Genomic DNA, 20,266 nt, shown 5'->3' with positions numbered 1-20,266 from the left:
CAAAGGTGCTATGGGAACAGGTCATGGTGGCAAAAGCCTCAAACTAAAAGGAAGAATCTGCAACATACTGTGGTGAAGTATAGCAATAATTCAACTCTGGTAAGAGGCCAATAATGCAGCAGGTACTACCTACTCTCAATAAATTCAATAAAAAAAAGTCAAAGCACAGGACCTCGAGGAGCAGGCGGTTCTACCTGTAAATGAAGGGTCATCCTAGTTTTGTTAGGCCGCTTTCACACTGTAGTCCTCTCCCCATTCAGTGGTCCCTACGCCTATTGGAGGAGGACACCCAGACATAATAGACTGTGTCTGGGTTTCCGCCTCCTGTAAGTGTATACTCCCAAAAATGGTGCACGACAGTGCACACGGTGAATCAGTCTGCACCATTATGGTCAGTGGCCCCTCAGCGCATACATTCTAAACCCATTTTGTGGAGGCTCGGAGGGAAACCCCGGTGGGACCACTGAACGGGGACAGGAGTGCAGTGTGAAAGCAGCCTTACAGTTTCAGTGATTAGTGAACAGTAGTTCTTGATCGGTCTGGTACTTATTATTGCCTAGTTGGCTCATCATCATGCTGCTCACATAGCTAACACATGCTTGAGCACTGCCATCTCCTACATACTGGCAGTTAGGTTAGAGAAATATTTTAGGTAATATGGAGACATGGCCTTTTTTTACCTTATTTTCACAGAATAATCATTAACATGAAGTTTGAAAATCTTTTTAAAAATTGTAATATTTGGCTATGAAACTTTTTTTAATAATACATTTTACTACTCATAACTATCACTGACTTAGTTACATAGATTTCTGGCTGGAAAGGCACAAGTTGTACTAACACGCTTTCCAGCCTGCAATACTTTATGTGGTCACTTACAGGGGTTTGGGGTTTTGTCTAATTAAGACACCTTTTTCACTGAGAATGCCAACATTTCTTTGACCAGAAACTACCCACAGTTGTGGCCACGCAAATTAATGCATTACATGGGCAACCTGTTTGGCCCTCTCATACTACAGGTCAACAATGGGGTATTTATGAAATCACTATACCCATAGGGAATATGGACCGGTCTTTTACAAGACTAATTAACTATAGCAGAATATTTTTTTATTATTTTTATCCCAGTTCTAGGTTTGATATTGTGTTAATATATGGACACTACTAAAAATACCATCTGCTTGGTTAGTGAAGATGAAACTACTGACACTTCACCACAGTAATGTTGACGGCCATCTAAAGCATTAGGACAGTATCTGTTTGGACCAGGCATCACATTATTTGCACTGCAAGAAGTTAGTTGCTGTTAAGTTTGCAGAAAACCTAATGTGGATATTTGCTTGGTGCCCGCAAAACCGATACAGTCATTAGCCAGTTAATGAGATGACAATGTCATGTCAACAAATGCAAAAAAAACATAAAATGGAATGGGCATTGTAGCAGGAGTAAAGGGGAGGGTCACAGGGAAAGTCAGTAGCAGGGAAAAGGGTTAGTTTGGGGGTTTCATAATTAGGTTGTAGCTTAGATCCCTACAAAATGTTATATGAACAATGCTAGTATATTATGTGTATTATCTTTATTAAAGCAGTGTTAGTATCAGTTTAGTTGAATTTGTCAGCATGGCTGGCGTGCTTAGCGCCATTTAATCATTCAAAGCTTAATTTATACGTATTAAACCACTTACTTTTCTCAGACGTTAGATTTCCCTAGAAAGACAAAGCAAAGTCATACAATTAATATGAAAATATATGCAAGATTTTGATACTATAGGAAGATAAGGGCAAAAAAGGACTGTGTCCCCTCCAAAATGCAAATTCAGCTACTTAAACAATTATAAAAGGGATTTAGCCCCTACAGAAATCATGTCTGTCATGTACATTTTTGAGTTGTATATAAATTCCCTTCTAATCCAGATGTAAATAAGGGAATTTCTGTGCACCCATGGCATCGTTAATGTGTCGGTAAAATGTTATGCCCTCTGATTTGCATAACCAGCACTTTCTTTAAAAGGAACCTGTCACCAGATTTGGCGACTATAAGCTGCGGCAACCACCAGTGGGCTCTTATACACAATATACTGTATATAAGTGCCCAGGCCACGCTGTATATCGTAAAAAAATATAATTATTATACTCACTAAGGGGGCAGTTTGGTCCTATGGGTGTCGCTGCTCTCCGGTCTAGCGCCTTCTCTATGCAGCAATTGCCATCCGCCTTCTACCCAGCCCATGGATGACGTGTCCTAAGTCATCCAGACAGGCCGGCATTGCAGTCCTGCGCAGGCACACTCTGATCTGCCCTACTCAAGGCAGATCAAAGTATTGTAGTGCGTATGCGCGGGCGGTCTTTAACCTTTCCTTGTGCCTGTGCATTACAGTGCCCTCAGCAGGGCAGATCAAAGTCCGCCTGCACAGGACCACAATACCGGCCTGTGTGGATGATGTAGGAAACGTCATCCATACTCGGCTGGGTAGAAGGAGGACTGTCATCATCGCAGAGAGGAGACACCAGACCGGAAAGCAGTGACACCCATCGGACCGGACCGCCCCCTAGGTGAGTATTATAAAAGTCATTTTTACGTTATACAGCATGACCTGGGCACCTATATACGGCATTGTGGAATACTGTACATAAGAACTCACTGACTGTGGCTGCAGCTTATAGTTGCCATATGTTGTCACAGGTCCCCTATAATCTTGACTGACAGTACTGAGTAACTCCCTAAACTACTCAAACCCCTCTTTCTATGCTTATACACTGATAACTGGAGGTGCCCATGAGAGCTCTCACAGTGTCATGAAGGGCAAGTACACTTTATGGGTGTGGGCACAATCTGATTTCCACTGGTACACCCAGAAGTGAAGCAAACTGGTGGCTTGAAAGAGGAGCCTGAGATCAGAGCGCACTTGACATAACATTGTTAGCATGTCACTAGGCTTCTCCAGTATCAGTGTGCCCACGTAAGAAAAGGGATTTGAGTTTAGGTTGCATTCGCTGTGAGTGCCCAGCACTGTCAAACAAAATCAGGGCCAGTGCTGTATATACAAATCGGAGGGCAGAATGGTGCACAAGGATATTGGCCACACTAAAGGTGCATTAAATTGCTCTAATTTGCATATGGATTAAAAGTGAATTTATCAGCAACTACAATTCTAAAATGTATATTACTGGTATAGATATGGCTAAGTCCTCTAGATAAATATTTAAGTAGCTGAATTTGCAATTTAGTGGCAACAGACTCCCTTTAAAGAAAGTGGATAATGATTTACTTCTCTGAACTCAAGTTGATTATATTTACTAAAGTGCATTTATTAACTTATCTTATTACGTTGAGCAGTATGTGACAGATTTCTATCACACACTTTGCATTTACTTTGTATTCACAATGCATTTGCAGTGTCCCAAAAGCCTGCTTTACACACTTCAATAGATCTTTCAATCCGTCGTCGGGGTCAAGTTGTAAGTGACGCACATCCGGCATCGTTCGTGATGTATTTGCGTGTGAAACCTACATGCGATCGATATTGAACGAAAATACGGTGATCGCATACACGTCGTTTATTCCTCATACATTGGACGTTTGGTAGTACGAAACTAGTCAATTGTAACGTGTGACATCCATCATACGATTTTGGTGTCTGAGGCTATGTGCGCAGGTGTGCGCTCTGCACCGCAGCTTAAAAAAGGTCTGCTTCAGAGCGCAGCTGAAAAGTTGCGTTCTGAAGCGCCTCACAATGTCTGTCATGCACTAATCTCTGTCAGTCCGTCACTATCTCTGTCCATGTCAGTCTATCCCCCTCTCTCATATACTCACCGATCCCCGATCCCCGGCGCTGCACGGCATTCACACTGATCCGTCGGCTTTAACTGTTTTGAAAAAGCCGGCCGCCCATTAAACAATCTCGTATTCCCTGCTATCCCCGCCCACAGGCGCCTATGATTGGTTACAGTGAGACACGCCCCCCACGCTGAGTGACAGGTGTCACACTGCACCCAATCACAGCAGCCGGTGGGCGTGTCTATACTGTGTAGTGAAATAAATAATTAAATAATTAAAAAAAACGGCGTGCGGTTCCCCCCAATTTTAAAACCAGCCAGATAAAGCCATACGGCTGAAGGCTGGTATTCTCAGGATGGGGAGCTCCACGTTATGGGGAGCCCCCACCCTAACAATATCAGTAAGCAGCCGCCCAGAATTGCCGCATACATTATATGCGACAGTTCTGGTACAGTACCCGGCTCTTCCCGATTTACCCTGGTGCGTTGGCAAATCGGGGTAATAAGGAGTTATTGGCAGCCCATAGCTGCCAATAAGTCCTAGATTAATCATGTCAGGCGTCTATGAGACACCTTCCATGATTAATCTGTAAATAACAGTAAATAAACACACGCCCGAAAAAATCCTTTATTGGAAATAAAAAACACAAACATATACCCTGGTTCACCACTTTAATCAGCCCCAAAAAGCCCTCCATGTCCAGCGTACTCCAGGATGGTCCAGCGTCGCATCTAGCGCTGCTGCATGGAGGTGACCGGAGCTGCAGCAGACACAGCCGCTCCGGTCACCTCCACGCAGCTAATGAAGACAGCCGCGCGATCAGCTGATCTGTCACTGAGGTTACCCGCTGTCACTGGATCCAGCGGTGGCCGCGGGTAACCTCAGTGACAGATCAGCTGATCGCGCTACTCACCGCCGCTCCGGTCAGCTCCAGTCAGCAACTGAGGTGAGTAGCGCGATCAGCTGATCTGTCACTGAGGTACCCGCGGCCAGCGCTGCATCCACCGCTGGATCCAGTGACAGCGGGTAACCTCACTGACAGCTCAGCTGATCGCGCGGCTGTCTTCATTTGCTGTGTGGAGGTGACCGGAGCTGCTGCAGCTCCGGTCACCTCCATGCAGCAGCGCTAGATGCGACGCTGGAGCATCCTGGATTCCGCCGGACATGGAGGGCTTTTTGGGGCTGATTAAAGTGGTGAACCAGGGAATGTGTGTGTGTTTTTTATTTCCAATAAAGGATTTTTTCGGGCGTGTGTGTTTATTTACTGTTATTTACAGATTAATCATGGAAGGTGTCTCATAGACGCCTGACATGATTAATCTAGGACTTATTGGCAGCTATGGGCTGCCAATAACTCCTTATTACCCCGATTTGCCAACGCACCAGGGTAAATCGGGAAGAGCCGGGTACTGTCCCAGAACTGTCGCATATAATGTATGCGGCAATTCTGGGCGGCTGCTGACTGATATTGTTAGGGTGGGGGGCTCCCCATAACGTGGAGCTCCCCATCCTGAGAATACCAGCCTTCAGCCGTATGGCTTTATCTGGCTGGTTTTAAAATTGGGGGGAACCGCACGCCGGTTTTTTTAATTATTTAATTATTTATTTCACTACACAGTATAGACACGCCCACCGGCTGCTGTGATTGGGTGCAGTGTGACACCTGTCACTCAGCGTGGGGGGCGTGTCTCACTGTAACCAATCATAGGCGCCTGTGGGCGGGGATAGCAGGGAATACGAGATTGTTTAATGGGCGGCCGGCTTTTTCAAAACAGTAAAAGCCGCCGGATCAGTGTGAATGCCGTGCAGCGCCGGTGATCGGGGATCGGTGAGTATATGAGAGAGGGCTGCTCAATTCACTTACTCAGGGGTTTAGCGGTCACCGGTGAATCCTTCACTGGTGACCGCTAATCAGGGCGCGACACAGACAGAGCCGCAGCATGACAATGAAGTCGGGTGAGGTTCACCCGAGTTCATTCTGACAGTGCGGCTCTGTCTGTATGTTTTCTTGCTTGGTTGCAAGTTGGGGGTGCAGCCCTCCTAGTACTGAGACTGAACAGCTGATTGCGTCTCACTTTGCTGTGTATTTTATCTGGGACACAGCTAACCACTTGCCACCATCCATATTGGAGTTCTGACATGACACAAGTCAGGTATTGATAATGTTTTTAACTTCAGTAGGTTAGGGACTGTCTCAGATGGGTACACCGTGACGAGGTGAGACAGCTTTTTACCTTTTTGCAAAAATGTATACACTAAGTACCCTGTTATTAAGCACTTGCAATTTATTTATTTATATTCAGGGTATTTTTCATACAATTTTTCTCCTTGGTTTTTTCTAGTCTTAAGGCTGCAATTCACATGCTTAATGTTGCATGTTTACTGAACATTGTTTCAGCTCAGGTTTTTGTGTTTTTTGTATGTTTTCTTGCTTGGTTGCAAGTTGGGGGTGCAGCCCTCCTAGTACTGAGACTGAACAGCTGATTGCGTCTCACTTTGCTGTGTATTTTATCTGGGACACAGCTAACCACTTGCCACCATCCATATTGGAGTTCTGACATGACACAAGTCAGGTATTGATAATGTTTTTAACTTCAGTAGGTTAGGGACTGTCTCAGATGGGTACACCGTGACGAGGTGAGACAGCTTTTTACCTTTTTGCAAAAATGTATACACTAAGTACCCTGTTATTAAGCACTTGCAATTTATTTATTTATATTCAGGGTATTTTTCATACAATTTTTCTCCTTGGGTTTTTCTAGTCTTAAGGCTGCAATTCACATGCTTAATGTTGCATGTTTACTGAACATTGTTTCAGCTCAGGTTTTTGTGTTTTTTGTATGTTTTCTTGCTTGGTTGCAAGTTGGGGGTGCAGCCCTCCTAGTACTGAGACTGAACAGCTGATTGCGTCTCACTTTGCTGTGTATTTTATCTGGGACACAGCTAACCACTTGCCACCATCCATATTGGAGTTCTGACATGACACAAGTCAGGTATTGATAATGTTTTTAACTTCAGTAGGTTAGGGACTGTCTCAGATGGGTACACCGTGACGAGGTGAGACAGCTTTTTACCTTTTTGCAAAAATGTATACACTAAGTACCCTGTTATTAAGCACTTGCAATTTATTTATTTATATTCAGGGTATTTTTCATACAATTTTTCTCCTTGGTTTTTTCTAGTCTTAAGGCTGCAATTCACATGCTTAATGTTGCATGTTTACTGAACATTGTTTCAGCTCAGGTTTTTGTGTTTTTTGTATGTTTTCTTGCTTGGTTGCAATTTGGGGGTGCAGCCCTCCTAGTACTGAGACTGAACAGCTGATTGCGTCTCACTTTGCTGTGTATTTTATCTGGGACACAGCTAACCACTTGCCACCATCCATATTGGAGTTCTGACATGACACAAGTCAGGTATTGATAATGTTTTTAACTTCAGTAGGTTAGGGACTGTCTCAGATGGGTACACCGTGACGAGGTGAGACAGCTTTTTACCTTTTTGCAAAAATGTATACACTAAGTACCCTGTTATTAAGCACTTGCAATTTATTTATTTATATTCAGGGTATTTTTCATACAATTTTTCTCCTTGGTTTTTTCTAGTCTTAAGGCTGCAATTCACATGCTTAATGTTGCATGTTTACTGAACATTGTTTCAGCTCAGGTTTTTGTGTTTTTTGCGGCTCTGTCTGTGTCTGCTGTGAACTAACATTCACCGCTGCTACATGGCTGTCTGTGTCTGCTGTCAGCGGCCATGGAGCAGAGCTGAATGGCAGATGACATAGTAAAAACGCATCCCTACACATTACACACGCTTGTCAAGTCAATAAATAAAAAAAAAAAGGGTGCCCAATGCATACGTCACAGAACACATGATCTAAAGGATCGCACACAAAATTGATCAATTTAACATAGACTACTAACGCTCGTGTGACAGCAAATGAACGACCTACATGCAATCTCATTAGATCGCATATGCGACCTGGGCGTGTCACATCGCATACGAGATCGCATACCTAATTGTAAGGTGTAAAGCTGGCTTTAGCGAATACATGCTCTGTCTGTGAAAAACTCTCCAACTAAACATCTATGACCCACTCATTTCTCATGACTTAGGCTACTATCACACTGCGTTTTGACTTACGTTTAGTGGTCCCATCGGGGTATCCGTCCGAACCGCCCCTCCCCCACCCCGCAAAACGTGTTTCGGATGCATGCACCGACAGGGCCATTGACTATAATGGAGCAGACTACGTTAGCGTGTGCTCTGTTTTGTACTATTTTCGGGCACATACATTTTCTGCAGGCGGACACCAAAACGTAGTCTACTACGTTTTCTCCCACTTTCCTAAACTCAACACAACTAAATTATTTATCATCCCGGCAACTAACGTAAATCCTCACTAGACTTAGCAATCGCTGTTAATGGCTCCATGATTTCCCTAAGCTCCAATGTCCAATGATTTGCGGTAAAGTTTTGACACTGCTTTGTCCTTCAAATTTCACAGTTAACCACTTACCACCTCCTGCTGCTTCCAGCTCAAAAACATTTCTCAAATCAGCTTTTTTCAAATTTTTAATCATCAACACGCCTTTATCTTATCCCATCTAAACTACTTCAACATCATCTTGTAACTTTCTTGTAAAGCTCCAATCCGTCCTTAACTCTTAAGGCCCCATTACAAGCAGCGACGTATCTAACGACATATCGCCGGGGTCACGGATTCCGTGACGCACATCCGACATCGTTAGCTAAGTCGTTGCGTGTGACACCAACGAGCGGCCGTTAACGATGGAAAATACTCACCAAATCGTCCATCGTTGACACGTCGCTCATTTTCAAAAAATCGTTGATTGTTGAGGACGCAGGTTGTTCATCGTTCCCGAGGCAGCACACATCGCTATGTGTGACACCTCTGGAACAACGAACTACAGCTTACCGGCGGCCGCCGGCAATGAGGAAGGAAGGAGGTGGGCGGGATCTTACGGCCGCTCATCTCCGCCCCTCCGCTTCTATTGGGCGGGCGCTTACTGACGCCGCTGTGACACCGCACGAACCGCCCCCTTAGAAAGGAGGCGGTTCGCCAGCCACAGCGACGTCGCTAAGCAGGTAAGTCCATGTGACGGCTCCTAACGATATTGTGCGCCACGGCTAGCGATTTGCCCGTGATGCACAACCGACAGGGGCGGGTGCTTTCACCAGCGTCATCGCTAGTGATGTCGCTGCGTGTAAAGCCCCCTTTAATCTACTTCCACCCTCATTAATTTTCTGCTTCTTCCCTCTCCTAGTCACTCCACTGGCCAGAAAGTATAGTAAAAAACATTAACTATGACATAGAAGGCTGTACAATTTTCCATACAAGGCATTCTGTGAAAAAGTTCAAGCTGCAGCAACATTTCAAACCTGAGCTACCAGAGGGATGGAACAGCATGTAATATAGTATACTGGATGCCTTACATTTTGCACATACAGTAATACCTTGACTTAAGAGTGCAGAAAGTTACGAATTTTGCAAGATACAAGCCGTCGCTTTGTATCTTTTTACTTCATAATGTGAGCAGAAATGTGAGGTAAGAGCATCTTATACTCATCCTCCCTCCGATCCCCCACAGTGCAGCATCCTCATCTCATGCAGGCAGCTGATCACTTAAAAAAAAACCCCTTATACTCACCCTCACTCTGATCCCCTGCAGCTCATCATCCGCATCTCATGCAATCAGTTGATCAGCGTGTGAGTGCTGCACTCTCACATGCTGATCTGCTGACTGGATGAGATGAGGATGCTGCTCTGTGGATGATCGGGAGGGAGGGTGAGTATAATAGTTGTTCTTAACTGTGTGGTGTAATGGGAGCCATGTACCAGGATGGGGGGCATGTACCAAGATGGGGGATCATATGTACCAGGATGGAGGTCATATGTACCAGGATGGTGGCCATGTACCAGGATGGGGGGCTATGTACCAGGAAGTAGGGTCATGTAAGAGGAAAGAGGGCCATGTAACAGGATGGGGGATCAAATAAACCAGGATGGGGTATATGTACCAGGATGGGTATCATATATACCATGATGGGGGTCATGTACCAGGTTGGGGAATCATATATACAGTACCAGGAAGGGGGCATTTACCAGGATGGGGGGCCATAAGTAGGGGATGGAAAGGATTAGTAGCAATTCAATTAATATTAATGGGGAAATTTAATTTGACATAAGAGCAAATTGAGTTAAGAGCTTGGTCACAGAACAAATTAAACTCATATGTAAAGGTATTACTGTACAGCAAAGAATATGCAACAGGAAAACACCAAGTTAATTGGGCTATATTATCACATTTTTATAGTATATCTGAATTATTGAAATTACCTCATCTTCGTATTCTTGATCTGATTCAGATTCCTTCAAGTTTCAGTGCGCCAGACATAAGAAAAAATAATACAAAGAATAAAAATGATTAAATGGTTTTTAAACCTGGCTATTGGTTTAAAAATTAATAACATCAAACCATTGACTTAAATTATGCATAAAGACAAACTGCATCAATATGCCACAAACAGGATATGGAAGCAGAAGTGCAATTTCTACTGCCAATAGGAGCAATAAAAACATTAGAATATATTGCAAAATGTTTTTTCCTTTAAAGCATTTTTGGTTTATTTCTCAGCGCTGGAGTGGTGCTTTAAATCTAAGTCCCTTGCCCACGGTCTTATACTCACTCTCCGGTGGCGTTACCTTTTTTCAGTGTTGTTCGGGTCCCACAGCGCCATCCTGTGCCCACAACTTCTAACTAGCTGAAAGTCAGATTTTACAGCACAAGCACTTGATGCATCTCTATGAGAGTCAGAAAGACGTTCCCATAGAGATGCATTGATTTGTGACCTCTGTCTCACTCCATGAAGCACTGGGGTTGCCGGCAGGTCACAAATCTCCAGAGACTGACCAGGTGACACTTTAAAAAGATAAAGATGAAGGCAGGTGAGTATAAAGCCTGCTTTACACGTTGCAATTAGTTGTACAATCGCATTTGCGATGTGACACGCCCAGGTTGCATACGGGATCTTATGAGATTGCATGTAGGTCGTTCATTTGCTGTCACACGTGAGTTAGTAGTCTATGTTAAATTGATCAATTTTGTGTGCGATCCTTTAGACCATGTGTTCTGTGACGTATGCATTGGGCACCCTTTTTTTTTTTTATTTATTGACTTGCCAAGCGTGTGTAATGTGTAGGGATGCGTTTTTGCTATGTCATCTGCCATTCAGCTCTGCTACATGGCCGCTGATAGCAGACACAGACAGCCATGTAGCAGAGCTGAATGGCAGATGACAGCAGACACAGAAAGAGCCGCACGATCAGAATGAACTCAGGTTAACTTAACCCGACTTCATGGTCATGCTGCGGCTTTGTCTGTGTCGCGTCCTGATTAGCGGTCACCAGTGAAGGGCTCACCGGTGACCGCTAAACTCCTGAATAACTGAATTGAGCAGCCCTCTCTCATATACTCACCGATCCCCGATCACCGGCGCGGCGCTGCACGGCATTCACACTGCTCCGGCGGCTTTTACTATTTTGAAAAAGCCGGCCACCCATTAAACAATCTCATATTCCCTACTTTCCCCGCCCACCAGCGCCTATGATTGGTTGCAGTGAGACACGCCCCCAAGCTGAGTGACAGGTGTCTCACTGCACCCAATCACAGCAGCCGGTGGGCGTGTCTATACTGTGCAGTGAAATAAATAATTAAATAATTACAAAAAACGGCGTGCGGTCCCCCCCAATTTTAAAACCAGCCAGATAAATCCATACGGCTGAAGGCTGGTATTCTCAGGATGGGGAGCTCCACGTTATGGGGAGCCCCCCAGCCTAACAATATCAGCCAACAGCCGCCCAGAATTGCCGCATACATTAGATGCGACAGTTCTAGGACTGTACCCGTGTCTTCCCGTTTTGCCCTGGTGAGTTGGCAAATCGGGGTAATAAGGAGTTATTGGCAGCCCATAGCTGCCAATAACTCCTAGATTAATCATGTCAGGCATCTCCCCGAGATACCTTCCATGATTAATCTGTAAGTGACAGTAAATAAACACACATACCCGAAAAAATCATTTATTAGAAATAAAAAACACAAACATATACCCTGGTTCACCACTTTAATAAGCCTGAAAAAGCCCTCCATGTCCGGCGTAATCCACGGACCTCCAGCGTCACTTCCAGCTCTGCTGCATGGAGGTGACCGGAGCTGCAGCAGACACCGCCGCTCCTGTCACCTCCACGCAGCAACTGAAGACAGCCGCGCGATCAGCTGAGCTGTCACTGAGGTTACCCGTGGCCACCGCTGTATCCAGTGACAGCGGGTAACCTCAGTGACAGCTCAGGTGATCGCGCGGCTGTCTTCAGTTGCTGTGTGGAGGTGACAGGAGCGGCGGTGTCTGCTGCAGCTCCGGTCACCTCCATGCAGCAGAGCTGGAAGCGACGCTGGACCATCCTGGAGTACGCCGGACATGGAGGGCTTTTTCGGGCTTATTAAAGTGGTGAACCAGGGTATATGTTTGTGTTTTTTATTTCTAATAAATGATTTTTTCGGGTGTGTGTGTTTATTTACTGTAATTTACAGATTAATCATGGAAGGTATCTCGGGGAGACACCTGACATGATTAATCTATGACTTATTGGCAGTTATGGGCTGCCAATAACTCCTTATTACTAGAGATGAGCGAACCGGTCGCGGTTCGGCTCGAGGTTGGTTCGCCGAACGGACCTCCCGTTCGAGTTCGGTTCGTCGAACGTTCGACGAACCGAACTCGAACTGCATAGGAAACAATGGCAGGCAATCACAAACACAGAAAAACACCTAGAAAACACCCTCAAAGGTGTCCTAAAGGTGACAAACAACTCAAACACATTGGAAAGTGACAAGGACATATACTCATGCGAAAACAAAACAGCTGGACAAGGAAAAAGAGGAGGACACACAGATATAGGCATGGCACGCCCTTCTAAAATCATGTAAAACACCGCAAGGTGACTCCAAGCGGAGTCTCCATTTTTTCCAAAAATTGGGCCACACACACACCCACCCCTTCAGTGGCAGCAGTTGTGCCCCAGTTGTACACTTCACAGCTACATTTGCATCAAGCACATTCAAAAATACGCCATTCTTATCCATCCCCAGGATGACACCGGGGTAGGTAGCAAAGTCTTTGCTGACCCATGACTTGTTCATCTTGGCTTCTTTTAAAAACAATGTAAGCAAGGGTTACTCCAAGCGGAGTCTCCCTTTTTTCCAAAAATTGGGCCACACAGACACCCACCCCATCAGTGGCAGCACTTGGGCCCTAGTTGCAAACAGGATGTTTTGATTTGCATCAAGCACATTCAAAAATACGCCATTCTTATCCGTCCCCAGGATGACACCGGGGTAGGTAGCAAAGTCTTTCCTGATCCCAGCTCTGTTCATCTTGGCTTCTTTTAAAAACACATCAAGCAAGGGTTACTCCAAGCGGAGTCTCCCTTTTTTTCCAAAAATTGGGCCACACAGACACCCACCCCATCAGTGGCAGCACTTGGGCCCTAGTTGCAAACAGGATGTTTTGATTTGCATCAAGCACATTCAAAAATACGCCATTCTTATCCGTCCCCAGGATGACACCGGGGTAGGTAGCAAAGTCTTTCCTGATCCCAGCTCTGTTCATCTTGGCTTCTTTTAAAAACACATCAAGCAAGGGTTACTCCAAGCGGAGTCTCCCTTTTTTTCCAAAAATTGGGCCACACAGACACCCACCCCATCAGTGGCAGCACTTGGGCCCTAGTTGCAAACAGGATGTTTTGATTTGCATCAAGCACATTCAAAAATACGCCATTCTTATCCGTCCCCAGGATGACACCGGGGTAGGTAGCAAAGTCTTTGCTGATCCCAGCTCTGTTCATCTTGGCTTCTTTTAAAAACACATCAAGCAAGGGTTACTCCAAGCGGAGTCTCCCTTTTTTTCCAAAAATTGGGCCACACAGACACCCACCCCATCAGTGGCAGCACTTGGGCCCTAGTTGCAAACAGGATGTTTTGATTTGCATCAAGCACATTCAAAAATACGCCATTCTTATCCGTCCCCAGGATGACACCGGGGTAGGTAGCAAAGTCTTTGCTGATCCCAGCTCTGTTCATCTTGGCTTCTTTTAAAAACACATCAAGCAAGGGATACTCCAAGCGGAGTCTCCCTTTTTTTCCAAAAATTGGGCCACACAGACACCCACCCCATCAGTGGCAGCACTTGGGCCCTAGTTGCAAACAGGATGTTTTGATTTGCATCAAGCACATTCAAAAATACGCCATTCTTATCCGTCCCCAGGATGACACCGGGGTAGGTAGCAAAGTCTTTGCTGATCCCAGCTCTGTTCATCTTGGCTTCTTTTAAAAACACATCAAGCAAGGGTTACTCCAAGCGGAGTCTCCCTTTTTTTCCAAAAATTGGGCCACACAGACACCCACCCCATCAGTGGCAGCACTTGGGCCCTAGTTGCAAACAGGATGTTTTGATTTGCATCAAGCACATTCAAAAATACGCCATTCTTATCCGTCCCCAGGATGACACCGGGGTAGGTAGCAAAGTCTTTGCTGATCCCAGCTCTGTTCATCTTGGCTTCTTTTAAAAACACATCAAGCAAGGGTTACTCCAAGCGGAGTCTCCCTTTTTTTCCAAAAATTGGGCCACACAGACACCCACCCCATCAGTGGCAGCACTTGGGCCCTAGTTGCAAACAGGATGTTTTGATTTGCATCAAGCACATTCAAAAATACGCCATTCTTATCCGTCCCCAGGATGACACCGGGGTAGGTAGCAAAGTCTTTGCTGATCCCAGCTCTGTTCATCTTGGCTTCTTTTAAAAACACATCAAGCAAGGGTTACTCCAAGCGGAGTCTCCCTTTTTTTCCAAAAATTGGGCCACACAGACACCCACCCCATCAGTGGCAGCACTTGGGCCCTAGTTGCAAACAGGATGTTTTGATTTGCATCAAGCACATTCAAAAATACGCCATTCTTATCCGTCCCCAGGATGACACCGGGGTAGGTAGCAAAGTCTTTCCTGATCCCAGCTCTGTTCATCTTGGCTTCTTTTAAAAACACATCAAGCAAGGGTTACTCCAAGCGGAGTCTCCCTTTTTTTCCAAAAATTGGGCCACACAGACACCCACCCCATCAGTGGCAGCACTTGGGCCCTAGTTGCAAACAGGATGTTTTGATTTGCATCAAGCACATTCAAAAATACGCCATTCTTATCCGTCCCCAGGATGACACCGGGGTAGGTAGCAAAGTCTTTGCTGATCCCAGCTCTGTTCATCTTGGCTTCTTTTAAAAACACATCAAGCAAGGGTTACTCCAAGCGGAGTCTCCCTTTTTTTTCCAAAAATTGGGCCACACAGACACCCACCCCATCAGTGGCAGCACTTGGGCCCTAGTTGCAAACAGGATGTTTTGATTTGCATCAAGCACATTCAAAAATACGCCATTCTTATCCGTCCCCAGGATGACACCGGGGTAGGTAGCAAAGTCTTTGCTAATCCCAGCTCTGTTCATCTTGGCTTCTTTTAAAAACACATCAAGCAAGGGTTACTCCAAGCGGAGTCTCCCTTTTTTTCCAAAAATTGGGCCACACAGACACCCACCCCATCAGTGGCAGCACTTGGGCCCTAGTTGCAAACAGGATGTTTTGATTTGCATCAAGCACATTCAAAAATACGCCATTCTTATCCGTCCCCAGGATGACACCGGGGTAGGTAGCAAAGTCTTTGCTGATCCCAGCTCTGTTCATCTTGGCTTCTTTTAAAAACACATCAAGCAAGGGTTACTCCAAGCGGAGTCTCCCTTTTTTTCCAAAAATTGGGCCACACAGACACCCACCCCATCAGTGGCAGCACTTGGGCCCTAGTTGCAAACAGGATGTTTTGATTTGCATCAAGCACATTCAAAAATACGCCATTCTTATCCGTCCCCAGGATGACACCGGGGTAGGTAGCAAAGTCTTTGCTGATCCCAGCTCTGTTCATCTTGGCTTCTTTTAAAAACACATCAAGCAAGGGTTACTCCAAGCGGAGTCTCCCTTTTTTTCCAAAAATTGGGCCACACAGACACCCACCCCATCAGTGGCAGCACTTGGGCCCTAGTTGCAAACAGGATGTTTTGATTTGCATCAAGCACATTCAAAAATACGCCATTCTTATCCGTCCCCAGGATGACACCGGGGTAGGTAGCAAAGTCTTTGCTGATCCCAGCTCTGTTCATCTTGGCTTCTTTTAAAAACAATGTAAGCAAGGGTTACTCCAAGCGGAGTCTCCCTTTTTTCCAAAAATTGGGCCACACAGACACCCACCCCATCAGTGGCAGCACTTGGGCCCTAGTTGCAAACAGGATGTTTTGATTTGCATCAAGCACATTCAAAAATACGCCATTCTTATCCGTCCCCAGGATGACACCGGGGTAGGTAGCAAAGTCTTTGCTGATCCCAGCTCTGTTCATCTTGGCTTCTTTTAAAAACACATCAAGCAAGGGTTACTCCAAGCGGAGTCTCCCTTTTTTTCCAAAAATTGGGCCACACAGACACCCACCCCATCAGTGGCAGCACTTGGGCCCTAGTTGCAAACAGGATGTTTTGATTTGCATCAATCACATTCAAAAATACCCCATAATTAACCGTCCCCAGGATGACACCGGGGTAGGTAGCAAAGTCTTTGCTGACCCATGACTTGTTCATCTTGGCTTCTTTTAAAAACAATGTAAGCAAGGGTTACTCCAAGCGGAGTCTCCCTTTTTTCCAAAAATTGGGCCACACAGACACCCACCCCATCAGTGGCAGCACTTGGGCCCTAGTTGCAAACAGGATGTTTTGATTTGCATCAAGCACATTCCAAATCCACAAGCATTTACTCTCCCCAGGATGACACAGGGGTAGTAAATTCCTTCTGGATCCATGACTTGTTCATTTTGATGAACGTCAGTCTGTCCACATTGTCACTGGACAGACGCGTGCGCTTATCTGTCAGCACACACCCAGCAGCACTGAATACACGTTCAGAGACAACGCTGGCAGCTGGACACGACAAAATCTCCAAGGCGTAACTGGAGAGCTCTGGCCATTTTTCTATGTTTGAAGCCCAAAAGGAGCAAGGCTCCAGTTGCACAGTCATGGCATCGATGTTCATTTGGAGATACTCCTGTATCATCCTCTCCAGCCGTTGAGTGTGTGTCAGACTTGTTGTCTCTGGTGGCCTTGCAAAAGAGGGTCTAAAAAAATTATGAAAAGATTCCATAAAATTGCTGTTACCGGCACCAGATACGGTCCTACTGGTACGGGTAGACTGGTGAAGATGACGAGACCGTCCCATGTTTGTCAAGTTACAACTGGGAGATTCCCTCCCTGCACCTGCACGGTTGTTTGGTGGAAAAGCCGAGCTAAGATCGAGTAACAGCTTCTGCTGATACTCCTGCATACGTGCGTCCCTTTCTATGGCTGGAATTATGTCACAAAATTTGGACTTGTACCGGGGATCTAATAGTGTGGCAATCCAGTAGTCATCATCACTTCTAATTTTGACAATACGACTGTCATGTTGGAGGTAGTGCAACAAAAAGGCACTCATGTGTCTTGCGCAGCCATGCGGACCAAGTCCACGCTGTGTTTGTGGCATAGAGGTGCTACCCGTTCTTTCTTCCTCTGACATCTCCCCCCAACCTCTTTCAACTGAAATTTGACCAAGGTCTCCCTCATCCGCTGAGTCTTCCATGTCCATGGACAGTTCGTCCTCCATTTCTTCATGTTCTCCTGCACCTTGCTCAACATTTCGCCTGCTACTATGCGCCCTTGTCGATCCCTGTTCCCCATGGTCCCATGCCTGCTGCGTTGGTGATGATGAACGTCTGGACCTTGGTGATGTTGTTGTCCCTTGCACATATGAATCCTCCTGTAGTTCCTCCCCTTCATGTTGTCCCACCCCCTGACTCCGAATAGTGTTTAGCGTGTGCTCCAGCATGTAAATGACTGGAATCGTCATGCTGATAATGGCATTGTCAGAGCTAAACATATTCGTCGCCATGTCGAAACTGTGCAGAAGGGTGCATAGGTCCTTGATCTGAGACCACTCCATCAGGGTGATCTGCCCCACCTCTGCATCTCGTTGGCCCAGGCTATACGTCATGACGTATTGCACCAGGGCTCTGCGGTGCTGCCACAGTCGCTGTAACATGTGGAGAGTTGAATTCCAGCGTGTCGCCACATCGCATTTCAGGCGATGAACCGGCAGGCCGAAAGACTTCTGTAGCGATGCAAGTCGCTCAGCTGCGGCGCTTGAACGCCGGAAGTGAGCAGACAGTTTTCGTGCCCTGTTCAGAAGGCCATCTAGGCCGGGATAGTGTGTTAAAAATTGCTGCACGACAAGGTTCAACACGTGAGCCATACAAGGTACGTGTGTCACCTTGCCCAGGCGAAGGGCCGCACCCAGGTTTGCAGCATTGTCGCACACGGCCTTACCAGGCTGCAGGTTGAGTGGAGACAACCATTTATTAAACTCGGACCGCAGAGCTGACCACAACTCCTCAGCTGTGTGACTCTTATTACCAAGACATGTCAAGCTAAAGACCGCCTGATGCCGTTGCGCTCGGCTGCCAGCATAGTAATGAGGCGTGCGTGATTCCTTCTGCGCAGTGAGAACGCTGGTGGCCTGACCAGGCAGGCTTGGGGCGGAGGTGGAGGACCCAGATGAGGTGGAGGATGCAGAAGCTGTGGCGGAACTTGGACAGACAGAGGATTGACACACAAGTCGTGGGGACGGCAAGACTTGTGCAGCAGACCCTTCACCATCTATCACCATAGTTACCCAGTGCCCAGTCAGCGACATGTAACGTCCCTGTCCATGCTTACTGGTCCAAGTATCGGTGGTGAAATGCACCCGTTCACACACAGAGTTTCTCAAGGAAGCGGTGATGTTGTGTGCGACATGCTGGTGTAGCGCGGGCACACCTTTCTTAGAGAAGTAGTGGCGACTAGGCATCTGGTACTGGGGCACAGCGACAGACATAAGGTCTCTAAAATCCTGTGTGTCCACTAGGCGGAAAGGCAGCATTTCGGTAGCCAACAGCTTACAGAGGGATAGAGTCAACCTCTTAGCTTTGTCATGGGTCGGAGGAAGTGGCCTTTTATTTGACCACATCTGAGGGACAGAGATCTGGCTGCTGTGTGTAGACGGTGTTGAGTAGGGTGTCCATGGAAAAATGCAGGTTTGTGAGGAAAGTGCAGGCGGAGACATGATGTTGCCTTCATCCAACGTTGGTGCTATCGATGTCTGAGAGAGCTGTACACACTCACTTGTTTCCCCTTCCAAACCAACTGACGACCTTACAAGCAAACTGCCTGTTGCGGTTACAGTGGTGGAAGTTTTGCGTGGAAAAACAGGTGTGACAGCTGTCCCCACAGTCCTAGAAGATGAAGAGCGCGCGGATGCACTGGAAGGGGCGGGCGGTGGATGGTTCGCTCCGCTAGCCGGCATTGCAGCACGGTGAGCTTCCCACCGGGACTTATGATATTTATTCATGTGACGATTCATGGAAGAAGTTGTCAAACTGCTGAGGTTTTGACCTCTACTAACAGAATCATGACAAATGTTACATATCACATGAGTTGGGCGATCTTTTTCGATGTGAAAAAAGGCCCAGGCTAGGCAAGGCTTAGAGGCCATGCGACCTGTTGATCCACTCCGAATAATGCTCATAGGCAGAGTGGTGGCTGAGGATGCAGTTGTAGACGTGCTACCAGTGCTCCGACTCTGTCCAGGAAGGCGCAAGGTAACTTCGTCGTCGGTTGCATCCTCCTCCACCGCCTCTGTTGACCTCCTCGAGTGCCTGACTGGGGGTTGACAGTAGGTGGGATCTAGAACGTCATCATCAATTGTTGTGTTCGCACTCCCCTCCCCCTCAGACCGAGCCTCTTCTTGCCCTGACCGAATATTTAAGTTGTCATCCCAATCGGGTATCTGCGTCTCATCTTCATCAGTATGTTCCTCATTGTCTATAACCACAGGTGTTACAGTTTGTGACAAAGGGTCAACATTATGCTCAGAAACTTGGTCCTCACGGCCTGAATCTGAGTCACAAAGGTTCTGGGCATCACTGCAGACCATTTCCTGTTCTGTACTCACTGTAGCTTGGGAGCAGACCTCTGATTCCCAGGCTATAGTGTGACTGAACAGCTCTGCAGACTCAGCCATCTCAGTTCCACCATACTGTGCAGGGCTGATGGAGACTTCAGAGCTGGGAGAAATCAAGTGTGATTGGGATGACAACTCAGAGGAATGGTGTTTTTTGGATGCGGTACTTGAAGTGGCTGAGAGGGCACTTGTTGGACCACTTGAGATCCATTCAAGCATTTTCCTTTTTTGCCCATCATCTACCTTTGTTCCTCTTGTTCGTGTCCGTAAAAAAGGGAGCACATCGGATTGTCCACAATAAG

General features: G+C 46.4%; 1 protein-coding gene across 50 annotated transcripts in view; it reads right to left on the bottom strand.

The window, feature by feature from the left end:
- ANK2 (ankyrin 2) overlaps window positions 1–20,266 on the bottom strand; it is an 812,025-nt gene that overhangs the window by 69,937 nt on the left and 721,822 nt on the right. For all 50 annotated transcript variants that reach the window (XM_075349554.1, XM_075349661.1, XM_075349525.1 and 47 more), the window contains 2 exons: window positions 10,139–10,171; window positions 1,685–1,706 (listed from right to left, as the gene is read on the bottom strand). In XM_075349554.1, coding sequence (XP_075205669.1) covers window positions 1,685–1,706; window positions 10,139–10,171 — 55 coding nt within the window. The remainder of the gene's footprint in view (window positions 1–1,684; window positions 1,707–10,138; window positions 10,172–20,266) is intronic.

Source organism: Anomaloglossus baeobatrachus, chromosome 1 (assembly GCF_048569485.1).
Source record: "Anomaloglossus baeobatrachus isolate aAnoBae1 chromosome 1, aAnoBae1.hap1, whole genome shotgun sequence".
Lineage (NCBI taxonomy): Eukaryota > Metazoa > Chordata > Amphibia > Anura > Aromobatidae > Anomaloglossus > Anomaloglossus baeobatrachus.
This window is presented reverse-complemented; position numbering and strand designations above follow the sequence as displayed.